The sequence below is a fragment of the Sinohyriopsis cumingii genome, chromosome 14 (assembly GCF_028554795.1).
Source record: "Sinohyriopsis cumingii isolate HCF-2022 chromosome 14, ASM2855479v2, whole genome shotgun sequence".
Classification (NCBI taxonomy): domain Eukaryota; kingdom Metazoa; phylum Mollusca; class Bivalvia; order Unionida; family Unionidae; genus Sinohyriopsis; species Sinohyriopsis cumingii.
The window spans coordinates 42,121,646-42,146,145 of record NC_142974.1 but is presented as its reverse complement, the minus strand read 5'-3'; the positions used below and the strand labels follow the sequence as shown (position 1 = coordinate 42,146,145).

Below are 24,500 nucleotides of genomic sequence, written 5' to 3'. Positions count from 1 at the left end.
TCAATACCCCAAAGTTGACCACTCGACTGGTACGATGATTCAGAGTCAGTCCTTTCACTTTGCACGTCGTGTGCACTTCTCCTTGTTTGTCACGGTATTCGTAGCCGTAATTTTTGGGGCCGCCACTGACGAAACTTAGAATCTTGTCGTCGGGATGCTCGTATGTCCAGGCTCCTAAACGGTCTCCTTCGATGTCAGGGTGATGTTGACTCGGGTGATGAATGTAAATGCAACTGTCCGTGTCAAGTACAGGACGCGTTCCCCTAACAGTTCTAAAGCTTCGTACAATTTTAAACGAGCATGGGCTGTCACGTAAGCCGCAATGATGACATTTCCAAAAGGGTCGTCTTGTACAAAGTCCAGATCTTCTTCGTAATTGACCAAGATCAAATCCTCTCGAACGACGTCCACGTGTTTCATGTATTTGGTTTTGTCGTGAATCATCTGGAAGTAGCGGGAAGGTTCTGTCAAATATTCCGTCTTGGGTAAACACGGTCGTTGTGCCATTTTACCCCACAAGCAATTTAACATCACTTTGGCAAACGATCGCCTGCCTTCGTTTTTCTCGATGTGGTCTAAAGTGATGCCTTCTTGTTCGTAGTATTTCTCTTTGAATTGTATTTGGTCTTCGGGAGTGTGACACCAGGAAGGATAGCCGCTGGCTTCTTGTTTCAGTTTCAAAAAGGCATCCACGTAGTCGGCGAAAATGCCTTTCTGAGTAGGGTCACCCTTGTGGCATTGTTGTGTCTTGGGAAAGTGGCAAATTTCGTACACTTCTAACAGTTGGTATCCCATGTCCAGAGCTTTGAACAATTCTACGCTGACCCAGGTTCCCGTCAAGGCACGTTCTTCCTGGGTGTTCGGAAAAGGCTGGTCTTGGTTGCACGTTTCGGCACAAGTACGGCACAATGGAAACATCAGTTTGCCTTGACAATGGTGAGGTAAGACGGGATTGTATAGGTTCGTGGGAGGCAAAACTTTACACTTGATCAAGCCTTCGTATTGTCGAATGTTTTTCAGGTCGATGTGTTCCGTCAACAATTGCGGGTGCCCTACAGGAAAGCGACAATATTTGCACACGTAGGGATACAACGAACACACGTCCAAGTATTTGATTTCTTCTCCTTTCTCTTCGTCGGCTTGGTACAGCAAACAGGTGGCATTGGTCCTTCCTCCGTACAAACTATCCCTCGGGTTCAGCGGGTCCATGAACTGGTAACTTTCCACGAGGCGTTTAAACTCGGGATCGGTTTTCATACGGTGATCGTATTCGTGTTCCCACATTTCCACCACTTGGTATCCTTCCTGTTCTAACTTTAGGCGCCGCTGACAAGTGTCCTGGTACAAGTCTTCCATGGTCCGTTGTAAAAACTGATTTTTAGTGTCACGGTCAGGGAAGCAGACGGGACATCCGTGAAATAAGCAACCGTTAAACGCGTACACGATCTTGGGGTTTTCTAAGTCCCAGCCATCGACCGAATACGTTCCGATGGTCTTTTCACCCCCTCCGTTGCGGGCATGCTGAATCCACTTGTCTTCCATGTCGCACAAGTAATGTAACCAACGTAGGGCTTTGACCGAGTATTGACGTTTGACATAGTGGGTCGTTTGAGGGCCGATGACAGCCACGGTGCTTTCAGGCATGAATCGTTGTCGATACACTAAGGAACACGCTTTGGCAATGGTGCAAGCTTCTTTCAAAGGATCGACCCCTCCGTGTTCCATGAACAGTTCTCGAAATTTTCCACAGCAACGTCGTAAAATGTCCATTTCTTCCTGAAAGTCGAAAGGGTCCGAGGCGTGAGCCTGGTACCAAGTGTAGAAAGCTTCTCGTTGTTCGGTACGCATGTTGTCGGGGTCGTAATAGTGAGCCTCAGGTAAATGGGGTAGAACGGCGTGTTGATTGGCTTCCGTATTGAAAAAGTGTGGAAAGTACCCTTTAGCCATTTCTGTCATTCCAAAAGTTTTAGGCATTCGGCTGAAAGGCATGGCCAAGTAACTCATCGAATCTTTAAACTGCACTTGTCCCACTTGCATGAAAATGATTTTGGCTCCGTTCAAAGTCACTTTAGGACGCTCGGTGCCTTGTTCCGTATAGTATCTGAGAAGAAACTGTCCATCGTATCCGGAGAAATTGTGAGCCATCACTGTGGCATGACGATGACAATCTCCGTAACGTTCGATATCCTCTTTGCTCCACGTCTTGTCGATGGGGTCTAAGACCCATTGGGCAAAATCGGCTAACGTGTTCGGTCCTCGAAAGATTTTTTCACGCCCTCCAGGAATCTTGCTGCAGTGAGGGCAATGACTGATGATAGGTTCTTGAATGCACTTCTCGCACGCTCGATGAGCCACGCAGAAATTAGGAATGTGAATGCCGGTCTCTTGCATGCATTCGAAATCGAAAAAGATGAAATTGCCTTTCTTCTTGTGACCGTCCTCTTTCTCTGGTGGGGGTTGTTATTTTTGCACGTAACATTCGTGTTCGAAGTCCACGATGTGGTGACAAATGTGACATTTTTTCTTTCCTCGACATACGTGTGCCTTGGTACTATTGGTACGTATGCCTTGTCCACAGGTAGGGCACAATCTCAGGAGTTGACAAGCACATTTCTTCTGTGAACCTTGTGTTTTCAAATGTTGTTGGTAACAGGTAGGGCTGACAAACGTGCGCAGACAAGTCGAACAAGGCACTGGTTCTTCGCTCAGACAGGGTGGAGAGGCCAAACATCCTGGGCATTTCCATCCACAATGCTTGTGTTGCTCTCGATTGTTATAACCATAGTCACATTTCTCACAATAATAAACATATCCCAGGAATCCAGTGATACTGGTAATGGTATCGAAATGGTCATCGTGATGATAAACATGAATGTATTTTCCGTCCTTAAAATCTTGCCCTCGAAACAACAGAGGCCCGCGCATTTCTTGAGGGTGCACTTTCAAGGTGTAGCGTGGAGCTAGGGCATCTTGCAATTTTTGCATCTCAGGAATGCCACAGGGTGTGTCTTTGGACAGGCCAGCTTGTTGCAACAGGAATTCTGCTTCGTTTAGTTGTTTGGTTCGGTTCGATTTTCGAATGTTCTCCCAGGTTCTTTTCCATTCTACCGTGTCGTTCTTGTTGGCATAGGTTCGTCCCACCACGATGGCACGGGCTAAGCACATCTGGTCTTGAGGGTTGTTAATTCAGACGAGACTCTTTTTGGTGTTGCGAAGGTCGTTCACAAGTAGGACCTTTTTGCGTCCTGTCCCTTGAGGAAGAGAGACGTGAGCCATTTTCAGTGTGGCTTTACCATCGGTGATGTCAAACTGGTCATTAGATTGTTGTACGTGTTGAATCTTGTCCATGACTTTGGAAGGGGTTAGTTCTGCGGGTCTGCTAAACTCGATCCAAACAGGGGATTTCAAACCGTCGTGATCAATGGATAGTGTCAAGCGATCGTCTTCTTTGGGTTGACATTGTCGCTTGAGTGCGGTGAGCAAAGAATCCCACATCTCGGTGATAAACCCTTCTGCTTTCTCCAAGGGTACGTCGGCCTTGAAATCTTTAAACTTCACCGTGTAGGTGTAAGCCGTGGTTCTAAATTTTCTAGAGGAGCGCTTTTCCGTCTCTCGAATGGAATAGTACTTTTCAGGGTTGACTAAGGGTGGTGAACTTGGTTTAGAGGTTTCAAATTCTGGTTCACTCATGTCCTCTTCAAAATCACTGGCATGAATTTGTGCCAAGATTTCAGCCCTGGTACGAGGCGATAGATCACGTTTCTGCCTCTTACTTTCTTCTTCTTCTTCTTTCTTCTCGAATGAATAGGATCGTTTCATCTTGAGTGCAAAACGTCAAATGACTAAAGTTTAAACACCATAGACTAATTTATAGTCATGACAAACCAGCGTATATAAAAGGGTGTGTGTCTTGTCCTCTCACTATTCATTTCACTCTCAAACCGAGCACAACGATGGAAGAGACTACCCAGATGGAACGTTTCGTCAGAGCTTTGCGAGGGGTCATTAGAAAATTCTCTTCAGACCAGCCTACGGACTACTCTCCTTCCTTTCGAGATAAAAGTCAGGATACTTGCTATATCTGTCAGAAGAAAGGGCATTGGTCTTCAGAGTGTCCAGACCGTCAAAAAAGAAAAAAAACAGGGGATAAAAAAGACAAAAGTCAAGATACCTGTTATTATTGTAAAGAAAAAGGACATTGGTCTCCAGATTGCCCAACAAAGAAACAAGAGGAGTCAGAAGAAAAGAAGGATTCTTCAGAAGAAGAGAGGGATTCTTCGGAAGAAGAGAGGGATTCTTCGAAAGAAGAGAGGGAATCTTCAGAGGAAGAAGAGGAAGAAAGAAGACAATTCTATTTAAATGAGGCAAAGAAACAGGAGAAGAAAAGAAGAAGGGAAGAAAATGAGGAAAATACGGTGAAGAAATTCAAAACACAGAGAGACTAAACAAGGAGAAAGAAGGAATCAATGAACTTTTAATTAAAGTGTTCTGTTGTGAATTGTGAATTGGATTGTAAAAAATGGATAAAAGAATACATTAATGATATAAGGTAAGTGTCTTTGAGTTTTGATTTTAAAAATAAGAAGCTACACTCACGCACTCATACACAGACACGTACTATAAGGGTAAAATGGGTGGGGTTTATTTTTGAGTTATTGGCAAATTGAAATTGTATTTCTTTTCGAGAAATGTGGGTGGCCCTGAAAAGGGCCTTTTTTGGTGTAGGGGTGAGTTTAACCAATCAACTTTAACTGCCTTAAGCCTTTGCCACGGCCAAGGCCTACTTCTGAACTGCGTCATGTTGATGATGATGATTGAGTTGAAATCACTAAGGGTGGTACGGTAGGCTTAGTCACAGGGTTGACGTGTTTAGCTCGGGAAGGTCGTATTCTCTTCGGTCGTGATAAAGAAGTCTGATACATTTGTTTCAGACTTCTTAACTCCGCTAAAATGTCCAACAGTACCGTGACATTTTGATTTTCACCCTCCTGTTTCTTTGCTGCTACTTCTTCTTGCTGTTGTTGCTGTTGTTTTTTCTTACCTCTTCTTCTTGCTGCTGCTGCTGCTGTAGGAGAAAAGCTTGTTCCGCTTCCTTTTGTCGTTGTATAAATTTCTCCAATTCTTCTTTCTGTCTCTGTCTAAAATTCTCCACTTGCGGTAATGAAGAAGGTAACGAAGGTTCCGGAATAAATTCTTGCGAGGTAAGAAAATCCACAAAATCCCAATTCACCTCTTCTGAAAGTAAGTCCGGGTTCCCTTGGGCAGTGTCCCCTGCTGGTGCACCTCAATGGATCGTTTTCTGAGTTTCCGTCATGTTGAATCACTGTCGCATAGATTGACTGCACACAAGCGCTAGCGAATCTATATAGACCACGTGACGTCACAAACTGTTCTCTTCGGATTGGATGCGAGCTGACTGAATTTTGTAACGCGTGTTCGGATTGGTGAATGAACTCAATCCGTTTCAATCCTGCCTCTGCCTATAAATAAGCGCAGTTCACTACATTGATTCACCTGTTCTCGTCGCTTCAAGATGTGGACCACAGTTGAGTCATCCACCCTTGTATCTTCCATGATGTTTAGGACAAACATGCTCATGTATGTCCGATCCAAGTAGACCGTTGTCCACAGGACAAACACCAGCCTGTGGATACGTAGGATCTACGTTGAAAGACAAGGATGCCTGAAAAGAGTGCTGATTTACGGACCAACAGTGAGACGTAGCCTAAGGACAAGAAGAAGACCAATGCGGTGCCATTTATGTTAATGAATACATTAACATAAACCCAAAGGCCCTTTTCAGGGCCAGCCATATTTCTCGAAAAGAGATAGCCTTTCAATTGCCTACCCTTTTTTAAATTTAAATTTAAATTTAAATTTAAAAAAACTTTTTAAAAAAAAAAAAAATCCCATATTCAATTCCCCTTGTCCCTAAAGAAACCCAAACTCTATTCCCATGTTAATTTCCCTTGTCCCTAGACAGACCCAAACTCTATGCTAAATTCCCATTGTCCCTAAAGTGACCCACGATTTCTCTCCATGTTAAATTTCCATTGTCCCTAAAGTGACCCAGGGGTCTTTTTAATGCTAAGTCCCATTGTCCCTAATGTGACCCCATTTACTACTAACTAAGAGTACACGAGAATGTTAAGACATGCTGTGTGCCTCTAGATTACGTCCCACTTCCCTTTGTTAAGACATGCTATGTGCCTCTAGATTACGTACCTCGACCCTTTGATTTAAAAGAAACAGCACATGATCAGATGACTAAATCGAGCGAGCACGCATCATTCCAAACTAGATTATAATTTTCTTTCGTACAACTTTACTAGATTAACTTTGATCAGACCTCCATTGTCTTCTTTTTTGGGGTCGAAAGCTACCTTGAATTACATCGTATTACCGGCGTATGTTTTATGGTCTAGGTGTTTTGAATCTACGAAATATATATAAGTAGTAACGTGTATGTTGCATGTTTTAGGTGTCTTGAATATATATATATATATATATATATATATATATATATATATATATATATATATATATATATATATATATATATATATATATATATATATATATATATATATATAATACGGTGGAAACACTCTGCAATTAATATATAACTCCTTAATCTTGGACTTCACGCATTTTTCCAGCACACACACACACACACATTTATTATTGGTTATTTATTTTTCTCCATGCTTATATGTTATATTGTTATATATCATTGTATTAAGTACTTAACCCAAATCAAGTTCATTTATTTTATAAACAGCATAATACAAAGTTAAATATTTCTATGTGAGTGTTATTAAATATTCCAATCATCATCAATAGAGGTAAGCATGTTTATTTGGGTCTGGGTCTAGGACATTGGAATTCACCCACAAAAAAGCCTGGTCTAGCTGAGGTTTGCCATGATCTTTTTAGTGATAGACGTAATCTTCTTGACAATTTAAAATGTTCTAAAAATGAACTTTTGACCCTCATCCTCGTCCAAATGTTGTGTTTTAGGTTGTTTTTTATGTTAAAAAAATATCTTATTTACTTGAGAGTTTACTCATTTTTGCTTTAACATCTATATTAGAGCCTTTCTTATTGTTGTGTTCAGTATTACATTTCGATGGAATTATGTATTCAAATTATTACTCATTCGAAATACAAAGTGTTTTTCAATAATATTCTTGGACGGAGACATTAGATTGATATTATAGCGAATTCTGACAAAAATATCTTGGATTATATTATTGTGATTTATTAAAAGACTGCTGGCACATCTCTACATCACATGCCACTAAAAGCACATCAACACACTCACAGTTGAATCTTTCTTGAAAAACCACAGGAACTTAATTTGAACTTTATTTATTAGGACAGGTGATACAAAATTTAGGACTATTTTGGATTTAATTCACAACATTGTAAGTACTTTTTACATTTTCATTTTGTATTCTAGAGAATTAAATTATTTGGTGAATTTTACAAACTTGTTGGTTTTAGCTCTCTTTTTTGTTACTTAATTTAAGACCATAGAGTAGTAACAGAAAATTGGAGGTTCGTCCGGGATACGACTTTGTTTTAAATATTTCAGAAAACTTCGTGTTTTGACATACATACATACATACATACATACATACATACATACATACATACATACATACATATATGTGTGTGTGTGTTATGCATGTTTAGTTTGCATAATGTGTTCCCTTTTTGCGTATTATATGTTATGGGTATGTAAAATTGTATTTTTATGTAATCGAGTTCATTATATACCTGACCAGAATCACTTAGTTTGGTTTTGTAAACAACATGTTTATCTCAATCTGATTCCAGAAATTCCCCATGAAATGCCGGGTCTACCTGATGTTTTCCACATTATATATTTTAATTCGTAACATGTCATTTAATTATATGCAAATTTTTAACACTGAATTGATTAATGCCGCTATAATTACTAATCTTATTATCACTGTCTGTTTAATTCTTTGTTTGATCAGGACTCCCTTTATTAACCTAGCTGCAAACATTAATAGAAAAATGAGGTCATGATGTTTTCTCCTGATTGATTTATCTTCAATATGTTTTACTGGAATTAAGTTTGGCCTGCATTTCCTCGGGATGATTGGTATTTCCTTGTTCAACCATGTTTCATACATGTCATAGGAATTGTTGAATTTCAAACTATTCTAATATGCTTTCTTTCTTTCATTTACAGATTTTTTTTACAAATGCCTATGCCAGATCTCCGTATTTTTTTAAATTCATTATGTAAGTAATTCGTGTCTGGTGTAAAGGTAAATGCATTAATTCAAGATTCAGTCATGAATTTATAATTGTATCCCTTAAACTAGTAATGTATTTTATTTTGATGGAAATTACTACATACAGGAAAAAAAGGTACAGCCATGGGCACCAAGGTATCACCAACTAATGCTACATTAGTCCTTGGATACTTGAAAGAAATACTATTTAACAGAATGAATAATAAACACGTAGAAGAATTTGGGGATTATTTGAGAAAGAACTGAAAGGGATTTTTAGGCGACTGCTTCATCATATCGAATAAAGATATACCAATCGAAGAATTCTTCCATAAACTTAGTAACCTTCATCCAGCTATAAAATTCTCAAAAAATGAAATTGAAATAAGCATTCTACTCCTGGATATTTTCGTCAAACTATCTGGAACCCATATTACAACAGATATTTATAGTAATCCAACTGATACATATAATCATCCTAACTTTAAACCCTGTCATGCAAAACATAACAGTGAACATTCCTTTTAACCTTGCATCAAGGTTGATAACAATTGTAAAGAACAATCTTCGGAAGCAAATTACCCAGATGAAATTATCAAACAAGGAATACTCAAAGCGGTAAGAAAAGGAGCGATCAAGGGAAATAACCGTGAAAACATTAATCCATCAGCCAATGGAATTCCTTTAATTACAATCTATAATCCACGGAATACAGATATTATACAGATGATTAGAACATGTGAACAATTACTAAAACGAAATGAAAACATAAAAAATGTCTTGGAAACAAAGGAAAATTATTAACAGTAAGAGACAACCCAAAAATTTGAAACAAGTTCTAACTAGATCTAGATATTATTTAACGAGTTTCATAAATTTAACATTAAATCATTACCCATTTGAAATTCGTTTTATCACATTGTTTTATTTCAGTAAAAATTATTAAAATAGAAAGAAGAACGAATAATTTCGTTCATTTTGACAGACGCTGTACCTTTCATTTGTTGTGCGTGAAAAATAGTCCCAAACAAAGTTGAAATAGCAAAAGTATATTATACAGTCCTGTCAGCTGGGGAGACCGGTTTATGTCTACATTCATCCGTGAATAAAGATGAATTTATTTACATCACTAAGTTCACATTTAAACCAAGCTTGTTTATAAGGTGGATTCCATGCTACAGATGGTATAAATTTGGACCAGTACCCTGGAATGAGCGGACGACTCCTGCCTGCAGATGGTCGCCTGCCTTCCTGGTCACTACTATTAGACAGATATGTTAGGAAGTAGGAAATTTAACAGACTCGTTAGATTTGAACTAATTGCACAGGTGGTTAACACATTATTGGTACTTTTCATTGTCCATTAGCAAAAACGGGACTTGATTTGAAATAAGTACGGGCTAGCGTTTTGGTGAGTACTTAACATCCATGGCTGTCTTGCTGAGCACCTTTTTCCTCCGTTACCACGCTCGGACAGAAAAATGAGTGTGTGGTGAGACAATTCCCACTCATGTTTAAAACCTTTCAGTCAGGTTGTTAAGGACTAGTTAGTCCTACACCTGAGTGGCTAAATTTAAAAATAGTCTGTGAGTACATAAAAGCCTGGGGGATGAGGCTCTCTTTCCTTCCCTAGGAGTAATTAAAAATCACGCGGTGCGTTATTAAACCAGTGATACATGCTCCATTAGAGCGAAAATCACTTTAATTCAAGTAAGCAAGCAAGCAAGTTCGGGGACCGTCTCTAGCACTCTTGATGACACCAACTGTCTGGGTTATTTTCATTCTTGCAAGCCCCTATGTTCCACTTCTGTTTGTGATAATAACTTGTGATACTTCACATTTTCTAAAAGGGAAATCTTTACAAGCCGTACAAAATTCAAAACTTATATGACTTTGGCTTTTGACACTTGCACAGACTCTGATCATATACATTTTGAAAAGTGTTGTGTGACACGGATCGCCATTGTCGCTTGGTGTCTGCTTTCTTCTTCGAAAAGAGATCGTTTCGTCTTGACTATAAAAATTTAATTTGACTAAGTTTTACGCACTACTTGAACTCATAAATTTACGTTGTAGGTGTAAGCCGTCGTTCTCAGTTTTCTGGAAGTTCGTTTTTGCGTTTCTCAGATGTGATACTATTTTGTATGGACCGAACGAAATTTCTTTTGGCGTGAATCAGGACTCGTGGTTTTGTGGCATACATGGAGAGCATTGATTAAAGCTCAGTTATATCGTCTTCGAAATCGCTGACACGGATTTGAACTAACACTTCAGGTTTTGTGTGAGGCGATACGGTACATCATTGCCTTTTACTTTCTCAATGAAATCGTTTCATCTTATTGCAAAATTACATTTGACTAGGTTTCATACGCAGCAGGTCCCTGTATATAGAGAGAGTGTCTTAGCGTCAGAGTATTCATTCCACTCTCAAACGATCAAGAAGATGGAAGAGTCAGCACAGATCGATCTGCTGGTCAAATATTTGTTAAAAGTCATACAAAAGCATAATTCACATGCGAAAGTGGCAACAAAACTTACTCTTTTGGTCGTTGATTTGATGAGAGTCATACGAAAGTGTGTAAGTGCTATTGAAGTCTGCTATATCTGCAAATGTAAATGGGTATTTGTCTCCAGAATACCTGCTTCGTCTAAGAAAGAGAGATAAAAGTCAAGATACCTAATATCGTTGTCGGGAGAAAGGACACTGGGATTCAGAGTGCCCTACGAGAAAAGAGAAGAAACAGAAACAAAACGAAACAGAGAAGAGGAATTCAGAAGAAGAAGAAATTGAAGATGATGAAGAACTTGTGCCAGTAAAGACATGGAAATGGAAAAATTGACAATGTGAACCGATGCGTTGGCCCTGATGTGAAATTTCATACTACCTTCTAAAAGAGAATAGACCAGAAAGAAAACGTAAGTGTCTCTTAGTCTTGACATTCTATAATAAGGATGGCGTGATTTGTTTTTTACTCACACTTTATGAAATTGTGCTCTTTCACCTATCTCTATCCCTCTGGAACATGTTTTAGTTAGAATTTAAATGAAAGGATGTTTTCCTTCACGCACGCTCTTTAGGCATGCAAGTCGGTAAACAATAACCAGTCTATTCATCCATCATTTTGTGTCGTGATGTTTCCTAAATCACACACTGATGCCATAAAATAACGGGTTAAATGGGTTTTGTAGTGTTGGGGGTGGGGTGGGGTGTAGGTGCTTGGCAGAGATGGTCCTTGCAGGTGAGGGCTTAGGTGCTTTCAAAAAACTTTTTCTTCTTCACTGTGTTGATGGAATATAATGGGTTATTTTCTTCATTCTATGTTGATAGTATATATAAAGGGTTATTTCTTCACTCCGTGTGGATATTGTATAATGGTTTTCTTCTTCCCTCTGTGTGGTTAGTATATTATGGCTTTTTCCTCTTCCCTCTTTGAGGATAGTGTATATTGGGTTATTTATTTCTTCCCTCTGCGTAGATTGTAGATATGGGGTTTATTTTATTTACATCTCACCTCCGTGTGGATAGTAGGTATGGGATTTGTATTCTTCCTCTTCCATGTGTAGATAGTATATTTGGGGTTTGTATTATCTCCCTTCTGTGTGGATAGTATATTTGGGGTTTGTTTTTTTCCTCTTCCCTGTGTGTGTGTGTGTGTGTGTGTGTGTGTGTGTGTGTGTGTGTGTGTTCGCGTACGTTGTGTAGATCGTATATTTGGTTGTTTTTTTTTTCTTCTTCCTCCCGAGTGTAGATCGTATATTTGGGGTTTGTCCGCGTTAGCGACGTTGTGTGGATAGTATATTTGGGAATTATATGCGTTCGGGTACGTTTGTATGGAAAATATATTTGGGGTTTGTATGCGTTCGCGTACGTTTGTATGGATAGTATATTTTGGGGTTTATATGTGTTTGCGTACGTTTGTGTGGATAGTATATTTGGGGTTTGTATTATCTCCCTTCTGTGTTGATAGTATATTTGGGGTTTGTTTTTTCCTCTTCCCTCTGTGTGTGTGTGTGTGTGTGTGTGTGTGTGTGTGTGTGTGTGTGTGTTCGCGTACGTTGTGTAGATCGTATATTTGTGTTTTTCTTCTTCCTCTTCCTCCCGAGTGTGGGTAGTATATTTGGTGTTTGTATGCGTTAGCGACGTTGTGTGGATAGTATATTTGGGGTTTTTATGCGTTAGCGACGTTGTGTGGATAGTATATTTGGGGTTTGTACGCGTTAGCGACGTTGTGTGGATAGTATATTTGGGTTTTTATGCGTTAGCGACGTTGTGTGGATAGCATATGTGGGGTTTATGTGCGTTCGCGTACGTTTGTATGGATAGTATGTTTGGTTTTGTTTTTTTCCTCTTTCCTCTGTGTGTGTGTGTGTGTGTGTGCGTATGTCTGCGCGCGTACGTTGTGTGTGTGTGTGTGTGTGTGTGTGTGTGTATTGGTCTCTGTTTGTCCCTATACAACTCATTTTATCCCTATCAGATACACTCTACCTACCTACCTACAGTAGCGCGTATTCATGTCAGCCACTTGCAACACTGTTGCCATTTATCCCCTAGTTTTCAGTACAGTGACGTCACTGACGCGGGAAATTTTGAGACTATAAATATGGACTTGGGGATTTCCACAGGTTGTAGCTATACATATGTATTAGAGTTCATAAACAGGAACGTCACTCAAGCTGAGGCTATAAAAAGATAGAGGGATTTTCCAAACGAATAACCCACAAGTTGTAGTATAAATAGATAGTGAGATTTCATAGGAATTTCAGCTGATTATGGCTATAAATAGATACATGGGTGTTTATCCACGATATAATATTAAGGATATATTAACATAAAACCAAAGTCCCTTTTCAGAGCCATTCATAGGTCTCGAAAAGATCTTGACTTTCATTGCCTACCCCTTTTTATTTCTTTTTTTTTTTTAAAAAAATAATAGAGACCCTCCCTATTTCAATTTTCGTATGTTCCCTTTTCATAGACCCATCAGGTCGGGACCGTATTAAAATAGGGTCCCGACCCTGTTCCATTTTCCCTTGTCGCTCAACAGTCCCAAAATATATTCCCCATGTTAAATTCCCCTTGTCGCTCAACAGTCCCACGATTTATTCCCCATGTTAAATTCCCATTGTCGCCAGGGTACAAACTTTTTTCTCTAATGTTAAATTTTCCATTGTCGCCAGGGTACAACCCCCCTATTTTAACATTAAAGTCCCATTGTCGCTAGGGTATCCCCATTCACTACTCCTATACAAAGTCCTCGTTATTATTATTATTATTGAGAGCTGTCAACACGTATGAGTGTTCGTCTCCTTGTTTCTTGTCGCTCGTTTGTTTTTACTTTAGCTTATATTGAGATTATACTTTAACACATGCCTGTGTCCCAGTCTGATTAATTGTGTACATGGAGAACACGTGGTATAATCTGGCGGGAAATCGGCTTTGTTGGATGAAGAGTCTTTAACAGTTGGTTGCAGAAATTTCTGGTCATGGCAACTGAAATAGATCAACGTCTCAGAGACATTCAGAGAGAATACCTCGATTTTCTCGATGATGGTGTAAGTTATACTGTTGTTAAGAGTTAAATTTTTAGGAGGATAAACTTTGCTTGCCGTGCTCCCCACCCCATTCATTTAGTTCTATGATGCATTCGCTTCCCTTGAAATGTATTTTGTTTATGCCTTAAAAAAAATAAGGGGGTGGGGAGAAGGCGTCTGACACTGTACCACTATCCATCCTTGTTGCCGAATGAGGTTCGTCTAGTCAACGCCGAGTAAGGATTCTACAACGTAAGACCCATCACCCGGTATTTTTGTTTTGTGGGGTGATGGGTCTTACTGCCTAACTAACGGCGTTGTGTAGCGTGTTTTTCATGTCGACTAACAGTATAACGATAGTCAAATTATCAAAACTATTCACACACAATTGACAACTAATAAATACGGTTTCCTACTAAGTAAAATTACAATGTTTTTGTCAGACTTTACTTACCCTGATGTCTTTTCTCTAATAAATTCAAATTCTCACAAAAGAAATGGACCTGCTTTCAAGTTTTGTTGGCCTACATTTCAGTTGGCTGGAAAGCAAAGAAAGCAGGGAATACCGAAATCTGGTTAAGTAGAAATATTGTTCTTTAACGAAAGCGATGAAAGCTGGGAATGCCAAAATCTGGTTAAGTTGAACTATTCTTTAATGAAACGAATACAAATATGCCTATTGGAATTGTAAATCAACATTGTGTTTCGTTAAAGAAATATATCCGCCACATGAATCTATTTAAACATACTTTTGTATACCTCGACTACTGTAGCATTGCAACAAGTTCGAATGTATGTCAGTGGAACATGAAAATGCATCCATTTGCTAGTGTCACATTTTCAGCACATTAAGTATATATTAATTACACATAAATTAGTGGAAGAGTGTCAATATATGTTGCCAAATGTGTGAGATATTCCTGAAACTTGGACTATTTGTTCTGATGTCAATGACATGAAATGTTTACATCGGTACTGATTATTTCTGCCAATACCGATCATACCAATTGTTCCAATAATCTGCCCAATTATGAGTATGGCTGATTAATTGGTACAGCTTTACTCACTAGTAATAAATTTATACAGTAAAACCTGTTATGAGAAACCGTCCCTTTTGCTAACCAAAAGCGGTCTCTCAATACAGGTGGTCTCCCATAAAAGGTGTGAAAATGGACTGGTTTCTATGGTCAATAGTTGTCATTGTCGAAGAAGAAAAGATACCCATGATCAGTGTACATGTATCATATCATTTATTCATAAACCTTGTTAAATATTGCATTCCTCTCAAAATAACTTCATATAATAAAAATATACACCTATCAAACACCATGAATCAAATTTTTATTTGAATATCACATGAATATGTACATATATTATTAGTACATGTATATGATTTTTGAAATAAATAAAGGTAATATGTATCATGGCCATTAATTTAAGAGTTTTTTCAAATGTAAGAAAAACGGCACAGTTATGACATATATATCTTATTCTATGCACTTAATACTTTTCTTTAAAAATCCATTATACTTCTTTGTTGCCATTTTTTTACTCAGCTGTTTGGTCTGAACATGTATCTTCATTTCTGAGCAAAGAAGGAAAAGTTTGGGATTGCCATGTTGTAAAGCATATTCATTTAATCTCTGTAAATGTTCTGTGACTGGAATGTTTGGGATTGCCATATTGTAAAGCATTAAAGTTTCTAGACAGTGATCCATATTGGCATATTCTTCCATTGTCATGCCATTGAGAAGAGGTTCCATTGATGGATTCACAACTTTTTCACTCTCTGGCTTTATGGCTTCAACACTGACAGAAAAGCCACACTTGGCAAAATACCTTTCAATGGTGTGCAGACGGAGCATCCCACACTGACAAAATCCATAAATTGGCATCCAGAACAGTCTTAGGTATTTAAGTTGCTGTAGAACGCTCATCCATTTTGGGAAGAATGTGTCGTAGCAGTTTCTTCCGATAATTAATTTTTACAGCCTGAATTATCCCTGCATCACAGGGCTATGGTTTACATGTAGTATTTGGGGCAGAAAGACCAGTTTTACATGGCTAAACTGAACATCTGGGTGTGCTCTGCAGTTAACTATGATAATTAAAATGTTCCAATATTTCCTTTACATTTTATTGTTGACAGTTACAAGCCAGTTACAAAAGATGTTTGATATCATCCAAGCCTTTCTGTTGGATTCATAGGCAACACCCAAAGATCCTAAATTCAGTGACCTAAAACATCTTGGGTTGCAGGATTTGCCTGTAACTAATTTGTCCAGTTTTTCTCCAGTTGCACTACATGCTAACAATAATGTCAATCTCTCCTTTGCAAACATCATCTTTCTACACTAGAGACATGTCAGGTAGTCCTCTGTAAAAGAATCCTGTTTCATCAGCATTATAAATATCACCTTCAGTGATGGATGGTAGTATTTTTGTTTTATAGTCATCAGCTGTCTGTAATTCACATCAGCTGATTCTCCACTGAGCACACTTGCTGTGATATTGTTTTTATTTTTGAAGCTCTCCAACCATCTGTTTGATGCAGCAAAGTCATCATAATTCACTTCTGCTGAGGCAATAATTGCCTTTTCCTTGATCAACTTTCCACTTAATGTATGTTTTTACTGCTTACAACACACACCCGTACTCGCTCGTTGAGATCTCCATGCACTGTTGTGTGATGGCATATTTCTTCTCTGCTTGTGCACCTTTCTGCCATTCATTTCTAATGGACTCCTTTTCTTTGATAATATTCTGAACTTGCATTTTACCGACATTTCAGCTGGCTGCTGTTTTGTGAGCGGTCTCCCCTTTTTCACTTCTTTCAGTTACATTAATTCTTTCTTCCAGTGTTTGAATTTTTCTTTTTGTTCATCGGAGGTCCTGCCATTGTTATTACTGTTGACGTAATAACAACCAGATGTATTTTGGTTTTGATCAGGTTTTGGGGAAATGTGGAATAAATACATATTATGTACAGTAATACCTTGTGCATTCGCGTTTCTGGATTCGCGAATTCACGGATTCGCGAAATTTTCATTGGTACCCTCTATGTACATGTTTTCTTTATTGAATTGTACCTTCATTATATGACTTCTGTGACATATGAAGTTTACCTAGTTTACCTTCCTGACAATAACAAAGAAAATGTCAGTCATTAAGTTTACAGTCCCATTCGTTACTTGGTTTTACCTTACACTGAGTGCAAAAGAAAACGGCAGCCAGTGAATTAGTATAGGGGTAATATTAGTATACATGTACCGTACTGTAATGCGCTAGTGTGGCAAATACCCATTAGGCGATACTGTACTCTATTTTTACGTCAACCATTTATTTCTCTTTTTAAGGGTAATGTATTAAGCTAACTTTTAAATGAAATTGAAGTGCTTTGGGAGCATGATTTGGGTCATATTTAGGGTTTAAACCCTAGAAATAAGCATTTATTAGCATTTTTAGTGACTCATACCAAACAATCGCAATTTCTCCTGATACACGACTGGTTCTGGAACCTAACCTTGCGAATGTTCGAGGTATTACTGTACCTATAAATGAAACCAAAAGACATAATTAACTCATCAAGAAACAAAACATTTCTTTTGAGATGAAGTTTAATTTACCAGTGTTGTACTTTGATAAAGGTTGCGACCATCTTCACCCAGGTAAACAGAACTTGGCTTGGTGAAACACTGTAACAAAAGAAATTTATTTTTTAAAAAGAATTCGGATATTATTGCCTGACTACTGTCAAAGACAAAGAGCTCATTCATCCCCAGGCATTACTGATTAACTGGAAAGACAAACGATGTACTCGATCCTACACCAAAGCCCTTTCAAAAGATTTCTCACTGAGACATTAGGACTACCGGCATTGTGTGTGTTTTCACAACGATAAAGAAAAAATACAAACCTCTAAATTGACTGTGTATGTCCATCATTACTCCCATTGATGAAAATATGGTAAATCTTACAGGCTATTCACATGACTAAGGTACTACTATGGCGGTTAGTGATATGTACTTAAGCCTGGTTTACTGCAGCTTACAAAGGATGCCATACACTGGACATTTTTAAAAATACCATATAAAAACAATCTTTACTGTTTATCCGGTCTCTGTTACAAAGGATTTTAAAAAATGGTTTGTGGTGTTTATATCGCTATATAGTTCAACTGTGGTGTTATTTAATGTGCACTTTGTTTGCATACTACATATATCCTGAGCTCTCGTGTTTAAAAATGATTAAGTCGTGGTTATTTGTGTCGATCTGTTTTTTTGTTTTTTTGTTTTTGTTGTTGTGATGCGGTTGTTCATAGTAGTGTCAAAATGCATATTTTGCCAAGACGTCACAGTTGCTGGTCATGTTCAGCAGATGGTCACTCATAACTAAGTATTAAAATCGATCCGTGCTTTATGGTTGTGGTCAGAAATGACAGGTGGTCGCTCGTAAGTTTTTACTGTATTTACCTTTGTATGCAGATAATAGAGCTGTCAATGGGTACTTGGGGTATAACCCCTCATAGATACTAAATACAATGATCCATAGGGTAAAAACGTATTTCCAAGTTCAGATCAAAGATTATATCAGACGAGTAGTGTTTAATCCCTGTCAGAATAGAACACGTGTATCAGTTGGTTATTGAACTGAAATTTAAATTGCTGACACGTGCATGGAATTGGCATGTGAAACTCACCAAATTGTCTTGTAAGCCCATAGAATCAAGATCCTAAAAATTCATAACTGGTCCTACATTTCATTTGGGTTCTTCCTCCATCATTAATACTGGCCACCCTGCATAGCCTATCTTGTGCTGAAAATGGCATTAAACCTTACAACAACAACATTATGTTATATATGAAGGCAAAATGCAGTGAATGGCTGAACAACAGATGCAGATAGACTAGAATATAAACCCTTAGTAAGGTTTCTTATCTAATTAAATACCCGAAACAAATTTATTATATAAATAAACCCAGAAAATAAGATTATATCATCTGGTAACACAATTTTATTGTTTATTGACTAATACAATGCTGTCAACCGTCGTCCTGATTTATAAATACCTCATCCAGAGATGGGACATCTGATGCTTTGATTGATAACCAGTCTCGTACAGTCTGAATGAAAACCAGGAGCCTCACCTCTCATCAATGAACAGCATCAGAGCTATATCTAGGCTTTAACAACAATGCCTTGGTATCCAGCCATGAAATTATGTCGGTAGAAAGACTGGTATGCATTTTTGAGATGTGGGATTTATGTAGATTTACATTTTTAGCAGATCATGCTGTTGAAGGGACCATTGATAGTACAAGATATTGCTGGAATCATACTATTTTGAGAACAGGTTTTCGCTCACTTCAGCAATTGAGGGTTTTTTAGTCTGGTGGCTTCGAGCATGTTAATAATAGTTGACGTGTCTTCACATCGGTCATACAGCTGCAGAAGAGTTTTTATCTGGAGTTCTAGCAATTATCCATTTTATTTTGTTTCTAATATTGTACAGCAGGTCTAGTCGATATACTCTACATTTCTGAATGATGATCATTTTAAAAAAAATCTTAACATGGTTTATATTATTTCTTCTTTTGTAAGAGATGGAAATTTTAGAGTTTTAGTCAGAAATCAGGTTTTTTATGCAGACCAATTTACCTTTTTTGGTAAAATTTCTGGCAATATTTTTCCCCATTATTTTGTTGTTTTAATTTTAATATTAGTTCCTGGATGTGATTCGAGTAGGAAAAAAGGTAACAAGACACCATATACTGGAAGTTAATTGTGTATGTGGGAATTTTTCATTGCTTCAGTAGTTCATTATCATTAATGCAGTTTCGAGTAATGTCTTGAACACTGATTTTTTTTGTGTGTGACTTCTACAGAAAAGAAATTTGTTGAATGAGGAAAATGTATGGATAAAATTAACTTGGAGCTGGCTAGAAAGAAGAAAAAAATCACAATATTTTTTATTTACACTTTGGAAATTGGTCGAACCGGTACATACTTGTTGCATGAGCTGCCAAGATTAAATTCTGGATCAGCTGGGGCAAAAGCATGCTCATAATTATGCCAGTACAAACAAGCACAGTCAGGGAAGATCCGGTTTAAAGACACAGAAGCTTCCAACAGTTTTTCAGTCAATTTCATTTTTGAAATTGCAGTGACCACTGGCCAAAGAAAATGCTCAAGTCAGCTGACCATCCCAATGTTTAGTTAAGAAAATAATTCAAATTATAAAAAAAAGAAATTGCCAAAATTGATATGTGCTGGTTTAACCCAGTACCTGAAGTGCTTAGTACAAAATATATATACTAAACATTATAATATATATATATATAATGTTTAAAAGAAAATGTACCAACCCTAATTTTAAAGCCAGTTCAATTGGAAAAACACTTTTTTTTACCTCGCAGTAGGTGCCCCAGGCGGTTTGGAGAATGGTTTAATACAAGCTGAAAGGATAATAAGAGTTATTCACAAGCGACTTGTCAAAAACAATGAAAGAGTATTCAAGTTAATTTTTTCTTACATGTTTCAATGATTTTGAAAGTGTTGTGTATATTTTCTGTTAGGTATGAAATTCTACACTTGATGGACTGGCCCTTTAGTTTTCACCCCTGTTCACCGTGAAATGAACTGTGGTTCGTGGCAATTTCTTGTGCAGCATGGAAGGCAACATCACCCTGTGGTAAGAGTATCATCAGCTTTAACCCCAAGCTTAGTCTGTAGAGATGTAGTCCTCACTGTTTCTAATGTTTCTGTGAATTACTCTTGCCTTGGGGCTATGTTGTCTTTCAGACGTTAGCAATTTAATGTACTGTTGTTTTGTTTTTTCAAAAGGTAAATTGGGAATGACGTTATGACCATTATGGAAGTTCTAGCAGTAAAAGCATCACTTTAAATCCGTTTTATTTCCTACAGGACGACCAAGGTATATACCAACAAAAGGTACGGGATATGATCACCAACAATGCAGTTCGCCTGGTTGTCAACATCAATGACCTCAGAAAGAAGAATACCACACGAGCACAAGCGTAAGTTCACTTTAAATAGAGGGATGCAAGTTGTTTTCATATCAGGCCAAAAAAGAAAACGAGTCATTATATACATCTTAGCTTCAGGAAACATGTTACGAGGCAAAGTGGCAACTAAGTTGCCCCAAAAATGTACACTAGTCCTTACAAGGGTCCGTAGGGGACCTTGAAAAGCATTGAAAAATGATTTTGTCCTTCAAGGTCTTGAAAATCCAAAATTTTGTCTGGGTACTTGCCTTGATTTTATTGAAACCTAAAGGAATTAAATAGTTTCGTTTTGCAGATTTAAATATATTTTTTTTAAAAGAGAAAGGAATAAAACGCTAAGTTTGTCCTAGAACAGAAATTTCTACAACTGGCCTCTGCACTTTAGAAGGTATCCGGGGTTTAAATTTGAGACATTTGTAAGCTTTGAAATGGCTGGCTGTCAATTCCGACTTAAGTGGCTAGACAAGGAAAAATAAGTTTGGATTATGAGGTCTTTTGCAGACAGCTATGCAAATTATGTCAGATGGCTATTGATTTGCGTGCAATGGGAGAGAGCATACATGCCAACCAGTATGCTTTTGGCGTAATCATTACTCTTTTTTTCACTAAATTACGCCTTACGCGTAAACATATATGGATTATGCTTTTTCTGTATATCCAACCTCCAAAAAAGATCAGTTGTTTTCTTGTTTTTACTAACATCACATTAATTCCACAGACCTTATTTTAGACAAGACTGCTTCTACGTAACTACAATATAAGAGTACGCTTGTCCGGGCACTTTCCTAACAGTATTTTGTTCTATTTATAGCAACTATCCTATTACCCAGAAACATGCTGGTCCTACTTTCGACCTCGTATTCTATTTATAGCAGCTGTATGGCTTAGTGAGGAGAGAACAGACTGGTATTCTAACTTGTAATATTTGGTCCCAGATCATTTTTTCTAATTTATATTTAGTACAGAACTAGTCTATATGTATTTGGCACTAAAAAGTATAATTTATTTTAGTCGATGCGTGTATGAGAGCAAAAATATCTCCTTTCAAATAAATTCACAGATGGGTTAGAAAAAGGCCAAAAATAAACAAAACATAAAATAACAGAATCCTCCAAAGATGAGGACACGAAGGCAGCATCACGTGACGTCTATTGCTGGCCATGTGGAAATAATTTTACTATTTGGCGCTAAAAGTCTTAAGATGTATTCTAGTCGATGTTTGTGTTAGAGCACAAATATATTTTCCAAGAATTTCACAGGAGGATCAGAAAATGACCCCAAAAAAACGAATCCTTCAAAGATGAATACATGAATGGCATAATACAGCATTCCATTCTCGGGCACAGGGGTTCGTATCGTTGCTTGAAATTATCCTGTCATACATGTACTATATAGTACATCTATGATAGGTGACGTCAGTTTTAAGCAACGATATGAGTCCCTGTATTCTAGGGCAGCATCATGCTCATTGCACTCTGTGCGGAAACGATTTTAATATTGGGCATTGTGGTAAATTTTATGTGGAGAAACACTTGAAAACAAAGAAACACATCGAATTAGCTTGTCTTACGAACTCCAATACTAAGGTAACTTCTTATCTACAGCAGAACTAAAGTGCGGGCATGAATGTTGTAAATGCAGAGAGTGTTATTTACCAAGTTCTTAATAGGAAGATAACGAAGATCTTGCTATTGGTGCAGAAGCAAGAGAATTCATAGAAGACAATTCTAATATTGCTGTGAGGGTGTTTTATGATAATGTGAGAGATTATTATGCTACAGCCTGCGATTACACGCTCCAGAAATTCCCCTATGGAGATGGTGTGCAAAACATTCATGGTCTCAGCTGGTACAAAGTTATTTTAAAATGCAGCATGAAAGTGTTGCTTTCGAAAGCTAAAAGTGCTACGTATGAAAACTTTAAGCAGTAATGGATGTTAAAAGACGAGAGGGGCAAATAAATCATTGTTTATTGAATTTTTAGCTTGTTATATGTGGATTCCTCTTTTTGTCCACTTGGATTACACTTTTTCCTCGTCAGGGGTTGGCATGTGCTCTACGGTTACATGCAGCTGGAAAAAAGCCACCCTAGCTCTCGTAAATTATGTAATTGTGACTAATATAGCAAAACAAGAAGAAGCCTTAAACATGAAATTGTGTTGGACAAAAAAGATATGTCTGCGAACATGGAGTTTTCAAGTTTTAAAACAGAAACTATGTAGTCTTAATCATTAATTGTTTTCGCTCCAGCTCTAATTTTGGATTCAGTGGAAATAGGACAGACAGTATTTACAATGAGCAAGATACATCTAAAAATATATGCTACAGCTAAGCTGAGAGAAATATTAATATTAATCTGAAATAGTTGAATATCAATATGCTGTATTAAAATAAGTGATATAAAGAACAAATGTTTTGGTTACTTTTTGTTTTATGGGGTGGGTTGGGTATAAATAATGAGGCCTCAGCACAGGAGCCCACATTAATTTTTCCCATGAACTGAATATTCATAGGTGGGTTTCAGATGGTTTACAGCAGGGTTTCACTTTACAAAGTATATTGTTATTCGGATCTCATTTTTATAGCAGGAATTACTGAATGGGGGTCCTGTAAAGTCTTCCCATGACAGGCTACCATTGAAAGGAGTTTTTCTATCAATAAAGAGTGTGAAGATGTAAATATGAAGGAAAGGACTGGTTGCAAGGAGAGTGAGTATTGAAATGCTGGTGGAATTCGCCAAATTGATACGACACCAAAAATGCTTATAAATGCAGGCAGGCAGGAGCCATGCCACGACTGTGTTATAACAGAGCTTGTTATAGCAGGGTCACACTATATATATATATATGCATGATTACATTAAGCTTTTATTATAACTTAACATTAGTGCCAATTGGGCTTGTATCTGTCTTGGGATGGTAAATCCTCCCCCCACCACCACATAATCCATTTAAAGTGCACATATCTAGAGCCAATTAGACTAATAATGCTAAAATTTATTTGAATATCACATTTTTCCAGCTCAGCAAGTGACTAAATAAAATTTTGTCCGCCCCGTGAAATGTAAGAAATAAACTTGTTCCTTAATTGAACGATACCACAGTGATCAGACCTCTCTAATGTAGACCTATCAGCTGATGGCAATTGCATTTTGTTTGTTCTCCATAGATTGCTGAACGAATCCTTTGAAGAAATGGTTGCATTCCAGAGGGCACTGAAAGAATTTGTTGCTTCTGCTAATCCTGTGTACAGCAAACAATATGAGGAGTTCTTTGTTGGTTTTGAAGGAAGGTAAGTAGTGCAATATCATTATTCTTTGGGATTTAGACTTTTCTGAAATCTGAATGGGAATAATATCTTCAAAAGATTGCCCTGTGACTTATGATCTGCTTGTTATTTAATTGTATACATTTATGTGTGTAAAAGGACCAGTCCACAGTTTACATTTAGTCATTAGTACTTATCTAGTTCAAGCTCCTGTCCGTATGATTTGGCATAATTATATGGTAGCCTGCTTGTTCCAAGTATTTGTACAGTTTGAGGTAGGAAGATTCATCATGGCAGCACGATAGTTTCATGCCATGTAAATCAATCTTGGAATTGAGCACATATTTTTAGTTTGTTACAAACAAATGGTACTATCAGGGTCTGTAGGGGACCTTGAAAAGTATTGA

General features: G+C 37.7%; 1 protein-coding gene across 1 annotated transcript in view; it reads left to right on the top strand.

Annotated features, from left to right (window-relative positions):
- The first annotated feature begins 13,676 nt into the window (after positions 1-13,676).
- Positions 13,677-24,500, top strand: part of LOC149783633 (zygotic DNA replication licensing factor mcm3-like) — a 74,146-nt gene continuing 63,322 nt past the window's right edge. The window contains exons 1-3 of the mRNA XM_089931880.1: positions 13,677-13,823; positions 20,727-20,839; positions 23,995-24,117. Of these exons, the coding sequence (XP_089788006.1) occupies positions 13,755-13,823; positions 20,727-20,839; positions 23,995-24,117 (305 nt within the window). The 5' untranslated portion in view covers positions 13,677-13,754. The remainder of the gene's footprint in view (positions 13,824-20,726; positions 20,840-23,994; positions 24,118-24,500) is intronic.